The 21,333-nt window shown below is 42.3% G+C and overlaps 1 protein-coding gene across 1 annotated transcript in view; it reads left to right on the top strand.

The window, feature by feature from the left end:
* nalcn (sodium leak channel, non-selective) overlaps positions 1–21,333 on the top strand; it is a 271,182-nt gene that overhangs the window by 123,543 nt on the left and 126,306 nt on the right. The window contains exon 15 of the mRNA XM_064975662.1: positions 11,591–11,782. Within this exon, the coding sequence (XP_064831734.1) occupies positions 11,591–11,782 (192 nt within the window). The remainder of the gene's footprint in view (positions 1–11,590; positions 11,783–21,333) is intronic.

Below are 21,333 nucleotides of genomic sequence, written 5' to 3'. Positions count from 1 at the left end.
CTAACATTCTCCTGCAATATGTCTTGATAAACTTCGGAATTCATTTTTCCTGTTGATGATATCAAGCTGTCCAGGCAAAGCAGCCCCAAACCATGATGCTCCCTCCACAATACTTTACAGTTGGGATGAGGTTTTGATGTTGGTGTGCTGTGCTGTGCCATTTTTTGTTGTGTGTTCCTTCCAAACAACTCAACTGTAGTTTCATCTGTCCACAGAATATTTTGCCAGTAGCGCTGTGGAACATCCAGGTGCACTTTTGCAAACTCCAGACGTGCAGCAATGTTTTTCTGGACAACAGTATCTTCTTCTGTGGTGTCCTCCCATGAACACCATTCTTGTTTAGTCAACAGAGATGTTAGCATGTTTAGTCATCAGAGATGTTAACATGTTCCAGAGATTTCTGTAAGTCTTTAGCTGACACTCTAGGTTTCTTCTTAACCTCATTGAGCATTCTGCGCTGTGTTCTTGCAGTCATGCTTGCAGGACGGCCACTCCTAGGGAGAGTAGCAACAGTGCTGAACTTTCTCCATTTATAGACAATGTGTCTTACCGTGGACTGATGAACATCAAGGATTTTAGAGATACTTTTGTAACCCTTTTCAGCATTAAGTCAACAATTCTTAATCTTAGGTCTTCTGAGATATATTTTGTTCGATTCATGGTTCACATCAGGCAATGCTTCTTGTGAATAGCAAACTCAAATTTTGTGAGTGTTTTTATAGGGCAAGGCAGCTCTAAACAACGCCACCAATCTCTTCTCATTGATTGGACTCCAGGTTAGCTGACTCCAATTAGCTTTTGGAGAAGTCATTAGCCTTGGGGTTCAAATAATTTTTCCAACCTACACTGTGAATCTTTAAATGATGTATTCAATATAGACAAGAAAAGTACAATAATTTGTGTGTTATTAGTTTAAGCAGACTGTTCTGTTTGTCTATTGTTGTGACTTAGATGATGATCAGAACAAATTTGATGACCAATTTATGCAGAAATCCAAATAATTCCAAAGTTCACATGCTTTTTCTTGCCACTGTATGGCTGCCAATAACTTCTGGACATAAGATAGACAGTTACTAACCTTGATTTCAACTTTAAATCTGACTTCAACTGCAACTTTGCTGTTCCCTTATTCATACCAGACCCCATTCCTTTGTTTCATGTGCTACCAAAACGTGCCGGCATCCTGGTGAGGTTGAGCCGAAGAGAATATTGGCCAGCACTCCCCTACGTTCTATTGCCAAATGTCCAGTCACTTGAGAACAAGATGGATGAGTTTTGTTCGAGAATCTCCTATCAGAGACTTGAAAAGCTGCAATATTATATTCTTGCAGAGACGTAGCTGGATTACTCTAGGTCAAATCAGCTACAAATCAATTGACAAATCAAAAATTATTTGTCAATTGTGCCAAATACAACAGTTGTAGACCTTACCGTGAAATGCTTACTTAAGGGCTTTTAACCATCAATGCAGTTTAAGAAAATAGAGTTAAGAAAATATTTACAAAACAAACAAAAAAAGTTACACAATAAAATAACAATAATGAGGCTATATACTGGGGTTACAGGTACAGAGTCAATGTGCGGGGGTACATGTCAGTCGAGTTAATTTGTACCTGTAGGTAGGGGTAAAGTGACTATAAAGTGAGTAGCAACAGTGAGTAGCAGCAGTCTAAAAACAAAAGTGGGGGGTGTCAATGCAAATAGTTGGGGTGGCCTTTTGATTCATTGTTTAGCAGTCTTATTGCTTGGGAGTAGAAGTTACTAAGGAGCCATTTGGACTTGGCGTTCTGGTACTGCTTGCCGAGCGGTAGCAGAGAAAACAGTCTATGACTTGGGTGACTGGAGTCTTTGGGAAGAAATGTTGCCCTTCCTCTGACACCGCCTAGTTAATAGGTCCTGGATGTCAGGAAGCTTGGCACCAGTGATGTACTGGGCTTACGCACTACCCTTTGAAGTGCCTTACGGTCGGAGGCAACCGGTCAGGATGCTCTCGATGCTGTAGGACGTTTTGAGGAAATCTTTTCAGTCTCCTGAGGGGGAATAGGAGTGGTCGTGCCCTCTTCACGACTGTCTTGGTGTGTTTAGACCATGATAGTTTTTTGGTGATGTGGACACCAAGGAACTTGAAGCTCTCAACTTGCTCCACCACAGCACAATCGATGAGAATGTGGGCGTGCTCGGCCCACCTTTTCCTGTTGTCCACAATCATCTCCTTGGTCTTCATCACGTTGAGGGAGAGGTTGTTATCATGGCACCACACTGACAGGTATCTGACTACAGCTCAGTGTTCAACAATATTGTGCCCATAAAGCTCATCACTAAGCTAAGGACCCTGGGACTAAACACCTCCCTCTGCAACTGGATCCTGGACTTCCTGATGGGTCGTCCCCAGGTGGTAAGGTTAGGCAACAACACATCAGTCATGTTGATCCTCAACACAAGGGCCTCAGGGATGCATGCTTAGTTCTCTCCTGTACCACATGTTCACCCACGACTGCATGGCCAAGCACGACTCCAACAACATCATTAAGTTTGCTGACGACATTAACGGTGGTAGGCCTGATCACCAACAGTGATGAGGCAGCCTATAGGGAGTAGATCAGAGACCTAGCAGTGTGGTGACAGGACAACAACTTGTCCCTCAACGTGAGCAAGACAAAGGAGATGATTGTGGACTACATGAAAAGGAGGGCCGAACACGGCCCCATTCACCTCGACGGGGCTGTAGTGGAGCAGGTTGAGAGCTTCAAGTTGTTGGTGTCCACATCACCAACAAACTAACATGGTCCAAGCACACCAAGACAGTCATGACGAGGGCATGATAAAACCTGTTACCCAGGAGACTGAAAAGATTTGGCATGGGTCTTCAGATCCTCAAAAGGTTCTACTGCTGCACCATTGTGAACATCCTGACTGGTTGCATTACTGACTGGTATGGCAACTGATCGGCCTCCAACCACAAGGCACCCAGTACTTCACTGGGGCCACTGGGGCCAAGCTTCCTGCCATCCAGGACCTCTATACCAGGCGGTGTGAGAGGAAAGCCCTAAAAGTCTATGACTCTAGCCACCCTAGTCATAGAATGGTCTCTCTGCTACTTCACGACAAGTGGTACCTGAGTGCCAAGTCTAGGTCCAAGAGGCTTCTAAACAACTTCTACCCCCAAGCCATAAGACTCCTGAGCATCTAGTCAAATGGCTACCCAGACTATTTGCAGTTCACCCCCCTCCTTACCCCCTCTTTACACAACTGTTACTCTCATTTGTCATCTATGCATAGTAACTTTAATAACTCTACCTACTTGTACATACTACCTCAACTAACATCCTGACTAGTTGCATCACTGCCTGGTATGGCAACTGCTTGGCCTCTGACAGCAAGGCACTACAGGGGGTAGTGCGTACGGCCCAATACATCGCTGGGGCCAAGCTTCCTACCATCTAGGACCTCTATATCAGGCATTCTCAGTGGAAGGTCCTAAAATTTGCCAATGACTCCAGCCACCCTAGTCATAGACTGTTCTCTCTCCTACCGCACAGCATGCGCTACTGGGGCGTAAAATCTAGGTCCTAAAGGCTTCTTAACAGCTTCATCCCCCAAGCCATTAGACTCCTGAACAGCTAATCAAAGGGCTACCCAGACACCTCTTTTACTCTGCTGTTACTCTCTGTTTATAATCTGAGTTTCTCTGTCCAGTGTCTGTGTTCTCTTGCCCATCTTAATATTTTATTGGTCTGTCTGAGATATGGCTTTTCTTTGCAAGGCCAGCATCCCGGAGTCACCTCTTCACTGTTGACATGGAGACAGGTGTTTTGTGGGTACTATTTAATGAAGCTGCCAATTGAGGACTTGTGAGGCATCTGTTTCTCAAACTAGACACTAATGTACTTGTCCTCTTGCTCAGTTGTGCACCGGGGCCTCCCACTCCTCTTTCTATTCTGGTTAGAGACAGTTTGTGCTGTTCTGTGATGGGAGTAGTATACAGTGTTGTACGAGATTTTCATGGAATAGCCTTCATTTCTCAGAACATTTCTCAGAACAAGAATAGACTGACGGGTTTCAAAAGAAAGTCTTTGTTTCTGGCCGTTTTGAGCCTGTAATCAAACCCACAAATGCTGATTGCTCAAGACACTCAACTAGTCTAAAGAAGGCCAGTTGTTTTGCTTCTTTAATCAGGACAACAGTTTTCAGCTGTGCTAACATAATAACAAAATGATTTTCTAATGATCAATTAGTCTTTTAAAATTATAAACTTGGATTAGCTAACACAAAGAGTCATTAGAACATATGAGTGTTGGTTGCTAATAATGGGCCTCTGTATGCCTATGTAGATATTCAATAAAAAAACTGTTGTTTCCAGCTACAATAGGCATTTACAACATTAACAATGTCTACAATGTAATTCTGATCAATTTGATGTTATTTTAATGGACAAAGCATGTAATTTTCTTTCACAAACAAGGACATTTCTAATTGACCCCAAACTTTTGAACGGTAGTATATATGCACAAACTATATTAACACACACTACACTGACAGTCTAACATAAAACCCACACACGTTCACATACGAAAACACATACACGTATACCAACAACACAAACACACATACATTCACACACACACGCACTTTTCCACTCATCATATGCTGCTGCTACTCATTTTACATGTACATTTTAATAATTTAGCAGACACTCTCGACCTACAGGAGCAATTGTGGTTAAGTGCCTTGCTCAAGGGCACATCGTCAGAGTTTTCACCTCGTCGGCTCGGGAATTCAAACTAGCGACTTTTCGGTTACTAGCCCAACGCTCTTAACCACGAGGCTACCTGCCGCCCTACTCTGTTCTTTTTTTGTTTTTTTTACTATTGTTATTATTTTCCATCCTGATGCCTTGTCACTTAACCCTGCCTTCATGTTCATATATATCTCAAATACCTCATTCCCCTGCACATTGATCTGGTACTGGTACTCCATGTATAAACAATTCCGAACATCTTCCTAATATTGAGTTGCACTCCCTTTTCTCCGCAGAACAGCCTCAATTGGTCGGGGCATGGACTCTACAATTTTTCAAAGGTGTTCCACAGGGATACTGGCCCATGTTGATTCCAATGCTTCCCACAGTTGTGTCAAGTTGGCTGGATGTCCTTTGAGTGGTGAACCATTGTTGATACACACTGGAATCTTTTGAGCGTGAAAAAGACAGCAGCGTTGCAGTTCTTGACACTCTCAAACCGGTGTGCCTGGCACCTACTACCGTACCCCGTTCAAAGACACTTAAATATTTTGTCTTGCTCATTCACCCTCTGAGTGGCACACATACACAATCCATGCCTCAATTGTCTCCAGGCTTAAACATATATTTTTTTTACCAAACTCCTCCCGTTCATTTACAGTGATTTGAAGTGGATTTAACAAGTGATATCAATAAGGGATCATATCTTTCACCTGGATTCACCTGGTGGTCAGTCGATGTCATGGAAAGAACAAGTGTTCCTAATGTTTTGTACACTCAGTGTAACGCTTCGTTGTTGTGTATTTTATTCCTCTGGTTTTTATTACTTTTTTTCCCATGTTTTTTTACTGCATTGTTGGGAAAGGCTCGTAAGCAAGTCTGAAATATATGGTCAACTTTCATTTCTAGCTAATCATTTATTTATAGTAGTGTGGTTGTGCTGGTTGTCCTACAGAAGGGGCCGCTCGCTCTAGTGGTTGCTTCACGAGCTCTCACTGCTGTAGTTCCCACGCTGGCTTGTCAGTTGAATGAGTGACAAGCCAACCGTAAAAATGTGTTTCAATGAAAATGGACATGATTTCTCTTTGTACTTCATAGCACAAACCAACTTTGTTTAATTGTCAAGAAGACATGCACAAGTTTTAAAAGGGGCAAATTAGCTTTGCTGAAAGGACAGCAACTTTTGATGAACAGATCGACCTCTGCTGCAGAGAAATTGATATGAGATTACATGCTTCTTGGCTAGGCATAAGAAGGCCTTTACCCTTTGCAGACATAGTGAAAGAGTGCTTTTTGTGTTCAGCATAAATCATGTGCTGACTTCACTAGCAAACATGCAATTCTAAAGCAAATACATTAACTTCAACTTTCTTACACAACCTTAATAAGAAGGGTTGAAGATATAGGAAAATACATTGGTAAGCAGCTAAACGAGGATATATCACTGATTCCATGTTTCAGCTTAGCATTTGACGAAAGCACAAATGTTTGTGACATTGCTCAGTTATGCGTATGGGTCCGGTCCGCTAAAGATACGTCTTATCGGAAAGAAATATTGTGCTTATTACTGCAAAGTGAAACGGGAGGAGAGGATGTGTTGAATGCACTTCAGACCTTTATGAATGGGAACAATCTGAACTGGTACAATCTTGCATGTGTGTGCCCTGATGGAGCCCCAAAGAGAAGGGACTTGTCAGGCTGATGAGAAAGAGAGAGGGTATCCTCAACTTCGCTGCGTATCTTTGCATCATATATCAGGAGGTACTTGTTGCAAAACTCAAGAACAGAGCTTTGAAGATTGTGATGCAGCTGTTTGTATAAGTGGTCAACTTTAATGTTTCAATAGCACTGAATCTTCACTATAGTCGTAAACTGCGGCAGGAGTATGAGACAGAAAATGGCGACTTGGTGATGTACAACGAGGAGAGATGGTTATCTCATGGCAGAGTACTTGAGGAGTTTTTGAGTCTCCTCCCCCAAATCTGCGAATGCCTCTCAACCAAGGGGAGAGACGAGCCAGACTTGGAGAATCCAGAATGGGATAATAAAGTATGCCACATTGACTGACCTCACCTGCCAATGCACTGAATCTCAATCTCCAAGTGAATAAAAATCCACATAACCAGGGGTGGAATTGGGATGGGGAGTGAACAAAATATATTTTAGAATAGAATGTAAGATTTTACAGTGGGATGTTCCCAGAGTGACTTTTTACCCTTCAATTTAATCCCTGTAGGTAACATGCTGTGTCGTCACAACGTTTCAAAACAAAATCACCACACTGTTCTTACCTGACAGACAGTTTGTGCACTTCCCAAAACTCAGAGCAGTCACCGCAGATGATCAGAACGTTTGCAAATTTCAACTAGAATGTATTTGTGGAAGTGTTGGAGGAGCCGAGGGGGGAGTTTGAATCCAGATTCCAAGATGTACAGGAGTACAATGAGTTTTTCCATGTCATTGAGACCCCTTCCAACTCCCAGTGTCTTCTCTGGCCCCAGTTATCACAGGCCTCTCCTCTGACCGTGCTGCAGTGGAATGTGAAGTTGTTTAGCTTCTGGGAAATGACACCCTGAAAGCTGAGATGGGAACCGGTCTTTCCCACTTCTGGAACATGTTCCCTGACACAGAGTACCCAGCTCTGAAGCAGTGTGTGCTAAAAATTGATGTCCTTTTTTGTGAGCACATATACTTGTGAATCAACATTTTCAACCATGAACATTGTGAAGAGAAAAACACATGAACAGACTGACCAATGCACATCTGTACTGCATTACAATGATTGCAATGACACAGTACAAGCATTGTATGAGGAGTGTCAAGGAGCAGCAGGCACAATTCTGCTAATCATACTATTAAGCAGGTTGCTCTTCAATAGGTGTGTTTATACATGGCTAGGCCTATTTGTTTTATGAGAAGGGTCAAGGTACAGCAGGTACACCTTCACTCATCAGGGTATTAAGCAGGTTGCTCTTCAATAGGTGTGTTTATACATGGCTATTTGTTTTATGAGAAGAGTCAAGGTACAGCAGGTACACCTCCACTCATGAGGGTATTAAGCAGGTTGCTCTTCAATAGGTGTGTTTATACATGGCTATTTGTTTTATGAGAAGAGTCAAGGTACAGCAGGTACACCTCCACTCATGAGGGTATTAAGCAGGTTGCTCTTCAATAGGTGTGTTTATACATGGCTATTTGTTTTATGTGAAGAGTCAAGGTACAGCAGGTACACCTCCACTCATCAGGGTATTAAGCAGGTTGCTCTTCAATAGGTGTGTTTATACATGGCTAGGCCTATTTGTTTTATGAGAAGAGTCAAGGTACAGCAGGTACACCTCCACTCATCATGGTATTAAGCAGGTTGCTCTTCAATAGGTGTGTTTATACATGGCTAGGCCTATTTGTTTTATGAGAAGGGTCAAGGTACAGCAGGTACACCTCCACTCATCAGGGTATTAAGCAGGTTGCTCTTCAATAGGTGTGTTTATAACACAGCTAGGCCTATTTGTTTTATGAGAAGAGTCAAGGTACAGCAGGTACACCTCCACTCATCAGGGTATTAAGCAGGAAGCTCTTCAATAGGTGTGTTTATAACACAGCTAGGCCTATTTGTTTTATGAGAAGAGTCAAGGTACAGCAGGTACACCTCCACTCATCAGGGTATTAAGCAGGTTGCTCTTCAATAGGTGTGTTTATAACACAGCTAGGCCTATTTGTTTTATGAGAAGAGTCAAGGTACAGCAGGTACACCTCCACTCATCAGGGTATTAAGCAGGAAGCTCTTCAATAGGTGTGTTTATACATGGCTATTTGTTTTATGTGCTGCATTTGGAGTGTATTTTTATAAAATATTACATTAGCAGACAAAACTTCTTAATTGAGGTATGTTGTTTCAATTTGAGGTTAACGCGGCGGCTCTCTCAGTGGTTGAATTCTGCTGATGTGTGACTACCACTGCTCTAGAGGAGGACATCAAGGTGTGACGTTCAGGGCTAAAGTGAGGTTCCTTGGCAGGATGGCGTCAAAAAACGGTTAAACCATGGACACAGCGGATGTGGCTCCTGTCCAGACCTTGATGGAGAGACATCCAGCTACAGTAGGGGAACTCTGGCAGGTGTTAGTGTTATTTTCCTAATACAGGTTGTATATAAAGTTCACATACACCTTAGCCAAATACATTTAAACTCAGTATTTCACAATTCCTGACATTTAATCCTAGTAAAAACTCCCCGTCTTAGGTCAGTTAGGATCCCCACTTTATTTTAAGAATGTGAAATGTCAGAATAAGAGTGGAGAGAATGATTTATTTCAGCTTTTATTTCTTTCATCACATTCTCAGTGGGTCAGAAATGTATATACAGTTGTGACCAAAAGTTTTGAGAATGACACAAATATTAATTTCCACTAAGTTTGCTGACTGATGGCTGCCCATTCTTGCATAATCAATGCTTGGGGTTTCTCAGAATTTGTGAGTTTTTGTTTGTCCAACCTCTTGAGGATTGACCAAAAGTTCTCAATGGGATTAAGGTCTGGGGAGTTTCCTGGCAATGGACCCAAAATATCAATGTTTTGTTCTCCGAGCCACTTAGTTTTCACTTTTGCCTTATGGAAAGGTGCTCCATCATGCTGGAAAAAGCATTGTTCGCCACCAAACTGTTCCTGGAAGGTTGGGAGAAGTTGCTCTCAGGGATGTGTTGGTACCATTCTTTATTCATAGCTGTGTTCTTATGCAAAATTGTGAGTGAGCCCACTCCCTTGGCTGAGAAGCAACCCCACACATGAATGGTCTCAGGATGCTTTACTGTTGGCATGACACAGGACTGATGGTTGCGATCACCTTGTTTTCTCCAGACAAGCTTTTTTCCGGATGCCCCAAACAATCGTAAAGGGGATTCATCAGAGAAAATGACTTTACCCCAGTCCTCAGCAGTCCAATCCCTGTACCTTTTGCAGATTATCAGTCTGTTCCTCATGTTTTTCCTGGAGAGAAGTGGCTTTTTTGCTGACCATCTTGATACCAGACCATCCTCCAAAAGTCTGCCTCAATGTGCGTGCAGAGGCACTTACGCCTGCCTGCTGCCACTCCTGAGCAAGCTCTATACTGGTTGTGCCCCGATCCCGCAGCTGAATCAAATTTAGGAGATGGTCCTGGCGCTTCCTGGACATTCTTGGGCGCCCTGAAGCCTTCTTCACAACAACTGAACCGCTCTCCTTGAAGTTCTTGATGATCTGATAAATTGTTGATTTAGGTGCAATCTTACTGGCAGCAATATCCTTGCCTGTGAAGCCCTTTTTGTTCAAAGTAATGATGACGGCACGTGTTTCCTTGCAGGTAACCATGGTTGACAGAGGAAGAACAATGATTCCAAGCACCACCTCCTATCAAGCTTCCAGTCTGTTATTCAAACTCAATCAGAATGACAAAGTGATTTCCAGCCTTGTCCTCGTCAACACTCACACCTGTGTTAACGAGAGAATCACTGACATGTTGTCAGCTGGTCCTTTTGTGGCAGGGCTGAAATGTTTTTCGGGGATTCAGGTCATTTGCATGGCAAAGAGGGACTTTGGTCATTATGGTCATTATGAACAAACAGTTAAATTTTTGTTCCATCAGACCAGACGACATTTCTCCAAAAAGTACGATCTTTGTCCCAATGTGCAGTTGCAAACCATAGTCTGGCTTTTTTATGGTGGTTTTGGAGCCGTGGCTTCTTTGCTGAGCGACCTTTTAGGTTATGTCAATATAGCACTCTTTTTACTGTGGTTATAGATACTTTTTACCTGTTTCCTCAAGCATCTTCACAGGATAGAACAGTAGCCAATCAAATGCATGCATCTGACTTGCTCGAGAATTGAAAGAATAACAATTACAAAGTAGGCCCCGTTGTCTACACCCGTTGTATTCGGCACGTGTGACAAATGCAGTTTGATTTGGTTTGCTGATCTACGATCAGAGCTCTGACCACGTCCGTACCAGATAGGTTAAACACGGGTCGATGGGGTCAAAAAAAGTCAATTATCATTATGCTATTCAGAGTTCAATCAGCATGCATCAGCTGTTTGCAGCAAGGGAAGGAACAGTAAGAAGACAAAGGAATATTTAGAAGTCCAAAGACACATGCATAGTACCGACAGCACTTGATCCCAAAGCTAGTCCCAATGGCCACAGGAGTTTGCAAGACAGTACAAACAGATCTGGGACCAGTCTACATTTTGTCCTCTATAGACACTCACCTGGAAGTTAGCACAGGAGGTCAGTACGGCTGTAATGGTTGTTTTTATACTGCTACCAGTATTCTATATTTGGTTTGGGAACCTTGGGTTACATTTACACTAGCTAAACATGAACTATACACATCTGTTTGTGCTGTGTTCCCAAATCGTTTCGTTCATGTCATACCAAATGTACTTTTGGGCATAACAATGTCCATAGGATTTAAAAAGACCACCCAAACAGATGTGGGATCAGTCTAATCAACTACCAGCATTGTATTTTCCGTGGTTATTGGAAGGAGTACAGTACTTAAGAACGTTTTCTGAAAAGCTTTTTGTTTAATTTCATTGATCCTCAATAAACATGAAGTAAATGCATTGGTATGATCATATTTGGGATGCTTTCTCAAAGCAATCCGGCTCATATATCAAATAAAACAAAGACAAATGGATTGCATAAAGAATTGGATATGTATAGCACTTTATTTCCAAGTTATCCAAATGCTTATTTATTCATTGTAAAGGGGAACACTCACCTCAAAATTATCTCTCACTCACTCACTCACTCACTCACTCACTCACTCACTCACTCACTCACTCACTCACTCACTCATAAAGACTTCCCTTCTCTCTCCACAGGTACTGCGAGTGGTGCGTCTGATAAAGATCTCCCCGGCACTAGAGGACTTTGTGTACAAGATATTTGGTCCCGGTAAGAAGCTGGGCAGCTTGGTGGTGTTCACAGCGAGCCTGCTCATAGTCATGTCAGCCATCAGTCTACAGATGTTCTGCTTCGTGGAGGAACTGGACCGATTCACCACCTTTCCCAGAGTAAGAGTTATTGGAAGCACAACTGGTATAATGTGTTATGATGCAGTCATAATGCATTATAAGACCTGTTCTAAGCATCTATGATCCCATTTTAATGTTTATCCTTCAGTGAATGATGTTGGCCTATTGTAGCTCATTCACTAGGGTAGGACCTAATTCGCTCACTCACACACTCATTCACTTATGGTAATGAATGATTGGGATGAGTTTAATATTACAGGCCAAATTCCTGATTTGTCATTTTCTGAGCAACTGAACCTGTAGCATAAAAATGGGTCCCACTATTAACTCCCACTTTTCTCCCCACTGAACACTACCCATTCTTTTCTTCTTGAACACGTGATGCACAGGTGTTAACAAATCTGGAAAAAGTCAGGAAAATCATGCTAGTGTGGTGGTATTTAATTTGTCGACAGATGTGGGGCCCACCGCCACCTCCTTTGATTTCTAAGTGCTCATCAGCTTCTTTCTTTCTCATTAGTCACATCCTTTCATCCACCCCCCTCCCCGCCCCTTTTTCCCCCGCTTCCACTGATTCTAGCACAGTTGGACTTGGAGTGGTTCTCGTAAACAGATGTCGCTCTTCGTCTTCCCTTTTCCGTGACACGGCCACACACACATAAATACACACACACACAAACAAACTCTCATATGGATTCACACATGGATTCACACCAACCACAAGTGCATGGACACACTCACATACACACACAGGCACATATGGGTACATTCACACAGGGGCACATAATGCATACACACAGCACACACATCAGATTTAATGATGTCCCCCGTGGATAGATCTGTTGCTGGGTTTATCATTATCTGCAGTGACTTGGGGTGTAGATTTAGGAGAGGAGAAGAGAGGGGAGCAGAGGGGAGAAAACAGGAGAGGGATCCGTCTTATTCTCTATCTCCAATAACCCCCTTAGCCCTCCCCCTCAGTTTTGTGCGATCCCGCAAGCCCCATCGTGTCATAGTGGTATCCCAATTCAAGTTTGAGCGAGACGTAGTGCCTTTTCAACCCTCTAGTTGGTCCTCCAAACAAAGTGAATCGAGTTGCAGACTTTCTTTCGAGTGGTAACCAAAACTCCCATGAAGCTCTGCGATCCAAGTTTGTAGAGTTGCTTCAGGAAAAATGACAGACAAATATACTAGGAGGGAAGCAAATGTAAGTAATTATAACTTCATAACAAATCATGCTTTGATCAGAATGTTTGACCAAAAACCACTTCTGGGTCATGAATCGGAAGCTACGCACTTATTTCTCAACCTCCCTGATCTGAAATATTACTTACCTGTTGCTGCTGACCGAGATTACCACCTGCAATGAAAAAGTGGAAGGACAGGGGGACTCCAAGCTCGGATGAAAATGCTCCTCTTCCTAATATCTTGATGGCTAAAAAAATACCATCAGTGCAAGGCTTCAATCGCAGAGGGACATCAGGGAATGCTGTGCCATCGTTTTTACAGAGACATGACTTACGAAGGATACACTTGACTACTATTCAACCAGACAGCGTTTCCATTTTCCGTATGGATCGAACGGCGGTTTCAGATAAGAGTGAAGGGATATGTTTCCTCATCAACAATTACTGGTCTACATTGATGTAGAGTGCCTTGCGAAAGTATTCGGCCCCCTTGAACTTTGCGACCTTTTGCCACATTTCAGGCTTCTAACATAAAGATATAAAACTGTATTGTTTTGTGAAGAATCAAGTGGGACACAATCATGAAGTGGAACGACATTTATTGGATATTTCAAACTTTTTTAACAAATCGAAAACTGAAAAAAATTCAGTCTCTCGATGTGCAAAACTGATAGAGACATACCCCAAGCGACTTATTCCTCCTTGCAAAACAGCTCGAGCTCAGTGAGGTTGGATGGAGAGCATTTGTGAACAGCACTTTTCAGTTCTTTCCACAGATTCTCGATTGGATTCAGGTCTGGACTTTGACTTGGCCATTCTAACACCTGGATATGTTTATTTTTTAACCATTCCATTGTAGATTTTGCTTTATGTTTTGGATCATTGTCTTGTTGGAAGACAAATCTCCATCCCAGTCTCAGGTCTTTTGCAGACTCCATCAGGTTTTCTTCCAGAATGGTCCTGTATTTGGCTCCATCCATCTTCCCATCAATTTTAACCATCTTCCCTGTCCCTGCTGAAGAAAAGCAGGCCCAAACCATGATGCTGCCACCACCATGTTTGACAGTGGGGATGGTGTGGTCAGGGTGATGAGCTGTGTTGCTTTTACGCCAAACATAACGTTTTGCATTGTTGCCAAAAAGTTCAATTTTGGTTTCATCTGACCAGAGCACCTTCTTCCACATGTTTGGTGTGTCTCCCAGGTGGCTTGTGGCAAACTTTAAACAACACTTTTTATGGATATCTTTAAGAAATGGCTTTCTTCTTGCCACTCTTCCATAAAGGCCAGATTTGTGCAATTTACGACTGATTGTTGTCCTATGGACAGAGTCTCCCACCTCAGCTGTAGATCTCTGCAGTTCATCCAGAGTGATCATGGGCCTCTTGGCTGCATCTCTGATCAGTCTTCTCCTTGTATGAGCTGAAAGTTTAGAGGGACGGCCACGTCTTGGTAGATTTGCAGTGGTCTGATACTCCTTCCATTTCAATATTATTGCTTGCACAGTGCTCCTTGGGATGTTTAAAGCTTGGGAAATCTTTTTGTATCCAAATCCGGCTTTAAACTTCTTCACAACAGTATCTCGGACCTGCCTGGTGTGTTCCTTGTTCTTCATGATGCTCTTTGCGCTTTTAACGGTCCTCTGAGACTATCAGAGTGGTTAACTGCCCCAGTAACATTGTAATCGATGGAATTGAAGACTTAAAGACTAAAACTTGGCATAACACAGAAGTCAAGGCCAAGAAACTCCTGGCAAATCAACTCAAACCGGACCCCAAACTCATCGAGATGGAGAGGGCACATAGAAATGGCACTTTCTTCCCCGAAGGATGGCCCAGATCTATAGTGGTGAAACTGCTCAGGTTCAAAGACAAGGGGAAGATTCTCATAATAGCCAAGTGCCTGAAGGGAACCAAAATCTTCATCAATGAAGGTACGCCTCAAAATAAAGGAACTGTTGCCACAACTAATTGAAGAATGAAAAGTATGATCAGCTTGTCGTTCTACGATTTTACACACACACACATGATTTATTCTACTTTGTTTGTGCTTTTCACATAACCCCATGACCAAAAACACACATTGCTCTAATTGTCATCTGCCCTCTGAAGTCTTCAGTTGTGTTATGCGGACTGTGTCAATGTGCATTCCAAAGGAAGTTCACTCCTATTGATAAAACTAACACAAATGTATGGTTGTATTGGACATGTGAGACATGCACTTCTATTTTTCTGTTGAATGATTCCGACTGTGTATCTCTCTTAGTTGGACAGGATGTCAACCCTGATAACACGGTCTTGAACCCATTAGATATTAATGAAGCGAATGATACATATATTGATTGTGTTGATCTAGATTCTAATTTCCTGAGATTTACCAGAGATGAGTCTATCTATCACTTGCGATTACCACAATGTCAAGCAATTTAACAACCTGTATAGCAGTTTATCTAATTTTAACACGGAACCCAAACCGGCCGCACGTGTGTGCCATCGTGCGCCAACGTACATACATTTATTTTGGGTACCTGCTTCTATAAACCAATGAGGAGTTTGGAGAGGCAGGACTTGCAGCGCGATCTGCGTCACAAATAGAACTGACTTCTATTTTAGCCCTTGGCAATGCAGACGCTCGTTGGTGCACGCGAGCAGTGTGGGTGCAAAAATTGGATAATATAGATTTCTTTATTGTAGTAGGCTAACGTTCACATTAAAGACGGAAGATACTGTATGTGTCATGCAATGCAGCTGAAGTAACATAGCTAACTATTTTATTGCGTATAGTGTACAATGCCTACAATGCCATCAGAAAGTATTAATAACCCTGGACAAATTCCATGTTTTGTTGTTTTACGGCCTGAATTCGAAATCGATTAAATATGATATAAATGAACCCATCTACACACAATACATCCTGACAATGTGAAAACATTTTTTTAGAAATGTTTGCACATTTATTGAAATTTTAATTACAGTAATACCTCATTTACGTAAGTATTCACACCCCTGAGTCAATACGTTATATTACATTACCTTTGGAAGCAATTACAGCTTTGAGTCTTTCTTGGTAAGTCTGTAAGAGCTTTACACACCTGGATTGTACAATATTTTCACATTCTTGGTTGGCTGTTGATCATTGCTAGACATTAATTTTCAATTCTTGCCAAATATTTCCAAGACAATTTAAGTCAAAACTGTAACTAGGCCGCTCAGTAACATTCAGTGTTGTCTTGGTAAGCAGCTCCAGTGTATAATTGGCCATGTGTTTTAGGTTATTGTCCTGCTGAAAGCTGAACGTGTCTTCCACTGTCTGTTAGAAAGCAGACTAAACCAGGTTTTCCTCCACATATTTGCTTGTGCTTAACTCTATTTTGTTACTTTATATCCTAAAAAGTATTTGCCGATGACAAGTATACCCATAACATCATGCAGCCACCACAATGCTTGAAAATATGAAGACTGGTACTAATTTATGTGTTTTGTTGGATATGCCCCAAACATAACACTTTCTATTCAGTATTTTTTCTGTTGTTGTTGTGTGCCTTATGTAAACATGATGCATGTTTTGGAATATTTATATTATGTACAGGCTTCCTTTCACTGTCATTCAGGTTAGTATTGTGGATGAACTACAATGCTGTTGATCGAGGGCCTAGAGAGCTACCCTGTAGTACACCACACTTTACAGTTTTACATTAGATAACCTTGCATTAAAGAGTTCTATTGGATAGATAGCTCTGAATCCACGATATAGCAGAGGTTGAAAAGCCATAAGACACAGTTGAAGTCGGAAGTTTACATACACTTAGGTTGGAGTCGTTGAGTGTAGTTTTTCAACCACTCCACAAATTTTGTGTTAACAAACTATAGTTTTGGCAAGTCGGTTAGGACATCTACTTTGCGCATGACACAAGTCATTTTTCCAACAATTGTTTATAGACAGATTATTTCCCTTATAATTCACTGTATCACAATTCCAGTGGGTCAGAAATGTAAATACACTAAGTCGACTGTGCCTTTAAACAGCTGGGAAAATTCCAGAAAAGTATGTCATGGCTTTAGAAGCTTCTGATAGGCTAATTGACATAATTTGAATCAATTGGAGGTGTATTTGTGGATGTAGTTCAAAGCCTACATTCCAACCCAGTGCCTCTTTTCTTGACATCATAGGAAAATCAAATGAAATCAGCCAAGACCTCAGAAAAAGAAATTGACGACCTCCACAAGTCTGGTTCATCCTTGGGAGCAATTTCCAAATGCCTGAAGGTACCACGTTCATATGTACAAACAATAATACGCAAGTATAAACACCATGGGACCACACAGTTGTCATACCGCTAAGGAAGGAAACGCGTTCTGTCTTTTAGAGATGAATGTACTTTTGTGCGAAAGTGCAAATCAATCCCAGAACAACAGCAAAGGACCTTGTGAAGATGCTGGAGGAAACAGGTACAAAAGTATCAATATCCACAGTAAAACGAGTCCTATATTGACAAAACTGAAATGCCGCTCAGCAAAGAAGAAGCCACTGCTCCAAAACAACCATGAAAAAGCTAGACTATGGTTTGCAACTGCACATGGGGACAAAGATTGTACTTTTTGGAGAAATTATGAATGATGAAACAAAAATAGAACTGTTTGGCCATAATGACCATCGTTATGTTTGGAGGAAAAACGGGGAGGCTTGCAAGCCTAAAAACACCATCCCAACCTTGAAGCATGGGGTGGCAGCATCACTTCACAAAATAGGTATATTGAAGCAACATCTCAAGACATCAGTCAGGAAGTTAAAGCTTGGTCGCAAATGGGTCTTCCAAGTGGACAATGACCCCAAGCATACTTCCAAAGTCGTGGCAAAATGGCTTTAGGAGAACAAAGTCAAGGTATTGGAGTGGCCATCACAAGGCCCTGACCTCAATCCAATAGAAAATTTGTGGGCAGAACTGAAAAAGTGTGTGCGAGCAAGGAGGCCTACAAACCTGACTCAGTTTCACCAGCTCTGTCAGTATTTTAAATGTATTTGGCTAAGGTGTATGTAAACTTCCGACTTCAACTGTACATTTTCTCAACAACAGGTTATGGTCAATCATTTCACAGACTGATCTGAAATCTGACAGTACACCTCCCACAATCCATCTTCAATTTTTTCGAGATCATTTCCCTCACTTTGTCTTCAGACTGTCCAGGTCCGATGTGGAGATTCTGCATTTCCGTCTGCAACGATGTTGTTCTGCCTCGATTGTCCCTCGAAATAATCAAATTTCTCTGTCATTGTTATCATGCATTCACATACAGAACTGATGTACTCTCTCAATGACTTACAGAATGCTATCATCTTTCCGTGATCATGTTTAAACTCATTCAGCTGACCCTGGGAGATCTGCAAGCTTTTCTTCAGGCCCTGCATCTGTCTGGTCAGGTCATCTATCAAATCAAATTTATTTATATAGCTCTTCTTACATTAGTTGATATCTCAAAGTGCTGTACAGAAACCGAGCCTAAAACCCCAAACAGCAAGCAATGCAGGTGTAGAAGCACGGTGGCTAGGAAAGACTCCATAGAAAGGCCAAAACCTAGGAAGAGACCTATAGAGGAACCAGGCTATGAGGGGTGGTCAGTCTTCTTCTGGCTGTGCCGGGTGGAAATTATAACAGAACATGGCCAAGAGAGAGCATACTTAATTTCACCCAGGACACCGGATAAGACAGGAGAAATACTCCAGATATAACAGACTGACCCTAGCCCCCCAACACATAAACTACTGCTGCATAAATACTGGAGGCTGAGACAGGAGGGGTCAGGAGACACTGTGGCCCCATCCGATGATACCCCCAGATGGGGTCAAACAGGCAGGATATAACCCCACCCACTTTGCCAAAGCACAGCCCCCACACCAGTAGAGGGATATCTCCAACCACCAACTTACAATTCTGAGACAAGGCCGAGTATAGCCCACAAAGATCTCCGCCACGGCACAACCCACCAATCCAGACAGGAAGACCACGTCAGTGACTCAACCCACTCAAGTGACGCACCCCTCCTAGGGACGGCATGGAAGAGCACCAGTAAGCCAGTGACTCAGCCCCTGTAATAGGGTTAGAGGCAGAGAATCCCAGTGGAGAGAGGGGAGCCAGCCAGGCAGAGACAGCAAGGGCGGTTCGTTGCTCCAGTGCCTTTCCGTTCACCTTCACACTCCTGGGCCAGACTGCATTCATCATATCTTCAATAAAGACTTAAAGGTTGAGACCAAGTTTGAGTCTCTCACATGGGTAGGCAGACCATTCCATAAAAATGGAGCTCAATAGGAGAAAGCCCTGCCTCCAGCTGTTTGCTTTGAAATTCTAGGGACAATTAGGAGGCCTGCATCTTGTGACCGTAGCGTACGTGTAGGTACCAAATCAGAAAGATAGGTAGGAGCAAGCCCATGTAATGCTTTGTAGGTTAGCAGTAAGACTTTGAAATCAGCCCTTGTGTCACGTCCTGACCTTAGTTCCTTTTTTATGTCTCTATTTTGGTTTGGTCAGGGCGTGAGTTAGGGTGGGCATTCTATGTTTTTCATTCTATGTTTTGTTCTGTGTGTTCTATTTCTATGTGTTTGGCCTGGTATGGTTCCCAAACAGAAGTAGCTGTCAATCCTTGTCTCTGATTGAGAACCATACTTAGGTAGCCTGTTCCCACCTGTGTTTGTGGGTAGTTGCTTTCTGTTTTGTGTTTTTCACCTTACAGTTTTGTGTCGTTCACTCTCTTTGTTGTTTTTTGTCATTCAGTGTTCAGTTCATTTAATTACATTTACTATGAACACTTACCATGCTGCCTGTTGGTCCGATGATTCCTATTCCTCATCATCTGATGAAGAGGAGAGCCGTTACACCTTGCCTTAACAGGAAGCCAGTGTAAAGAGGCTAGCACTGGAGTAATATGATCACATTTTTTGGTTCTAGTCAAGATTCTAGCAGCCGTATTTAGCACTAACTGAAGTTTATTTAGTGCTTTATCCAGGTAGCCGGAAAGTAGAGCATTGCAGTAGTCTGACCAAGAAGTTACAAAAGCTTGGATAAATTTTTCTGTGTCATTTTCGGACAGAACATTTCTGATTTTTGCAATGTTACGTAGATGGAAAAATGCTGTCCTTGAAACAGTCTTGACATGTTTGTCAAAAGAGAAATCAGGTTCCAGAGTATTTATTTATTTTATTTTTATGTTACCTTTATTTTACTAGGCAGGTCAGTTAAGAACAAATTCTTATTTTCAATGACGGCCTAGGAACAGTGGGTTAACTACCTGTTCAGGGGCAGAACGACAGATTTGTACCTTGTCAGCTCAGGGATTCGAACTTGCAACCTTTTGGTTACTAGTCCAACGCTATGTACAACCATCAAGAGTAATTGTCAGATTCAACAGAAGATCTCTTTGTTTCTTGGGACCAAGAACAAGTATCTCTGTTTTGTCCGAGTCTAAAAGTAGAACAAATGCAGCCATCCACTTCCTTATGTCTGAAACACAGGCTTCTAGGGAGGGCAATTTTGGGGCTTCACCATGTTTCATCGAAATGTACATCTTTGTGTCATTCGCATTGTTGTGAAAGTCATCCCCAAGAGGTCAAATATATAGTGAAAAGAGACAAACTGATATCTTTCTGACAGAAAATATCTAAACCAGTCCAGAACTTGTCCATGTAGACCAATTTCGGGTTTCCAATCTCTCCAAAAGAATGTGGTGATCGATGGTATCAAATGCAACACTAAGGTCTAGGAGCACAAGGAAAGATGCAGAGCCTCGGTCTGACGCCAAGGTAATTTACCACCTTCACAAGTGCAGTCTCAGTGCTATGATGGGGTCTAAAACCAGACTGAAGCATTTTGTTTACATTGTTTGTCGTCAGGAAGGCAGTGAGTTGTTGCACAACAGCTTTTTCTAAAATTCTTGAGAGGAATGGGAGATTCGATATAGGCCGATATTTTTAGATATTTTCTGAGTCAAGGTTTGGCTTTTTCAAGAGAGGCTTTATAGCCGCCACTTTTATTGAGTTGGGCACACATCTGTCTATGAATTGTGTGGTAGGCTATCCTGGTGGATTCTGCTGTGCGCCAGTGATGTAGTGATTTCCCATTTGCAAGGGTTATTTATCTCTCCCTACAACTAATTGCTCCGTTTGAGGGCCACTCCCCCACAGAAGGAGACTCTCAAACGAGAGGGAGGGCTAATGGGGTATTAGGATTGAGTCTTAAAATAGGCCCTGAAGGCACAGGGGATCAGTTGACCTTCATCTGACCTACAAACAGACTGGGAATGGACATGGGGCCAAGTCTCCAAGTCATAGCAACCTTCAGGGTCTGTATCAGACACTCAAATATACATGCATGCTTTCACAGACACATCCACACACACGTGCACACAAGTACACAT

The sequence above is a fragment of the Oncorhynchus masou genome, chromosome 10 (genome assembly GCF_036934945.1).
Source record: "Oncorhynchus masou masou isolate Uvic2021 chromosome 10, UVic_Omas_1.1, whole genome shotgun sequence".
Lineage (NCBI taxonomy): Eukaryota > Metazoa > Chordata > Actinopteri > Salmoniformes > Salmonidae > Oncorhynchus > Oncorhynchus masou.
This window is presented reverse-complemented; position numbering and strand designations above follow the sequence as displayed.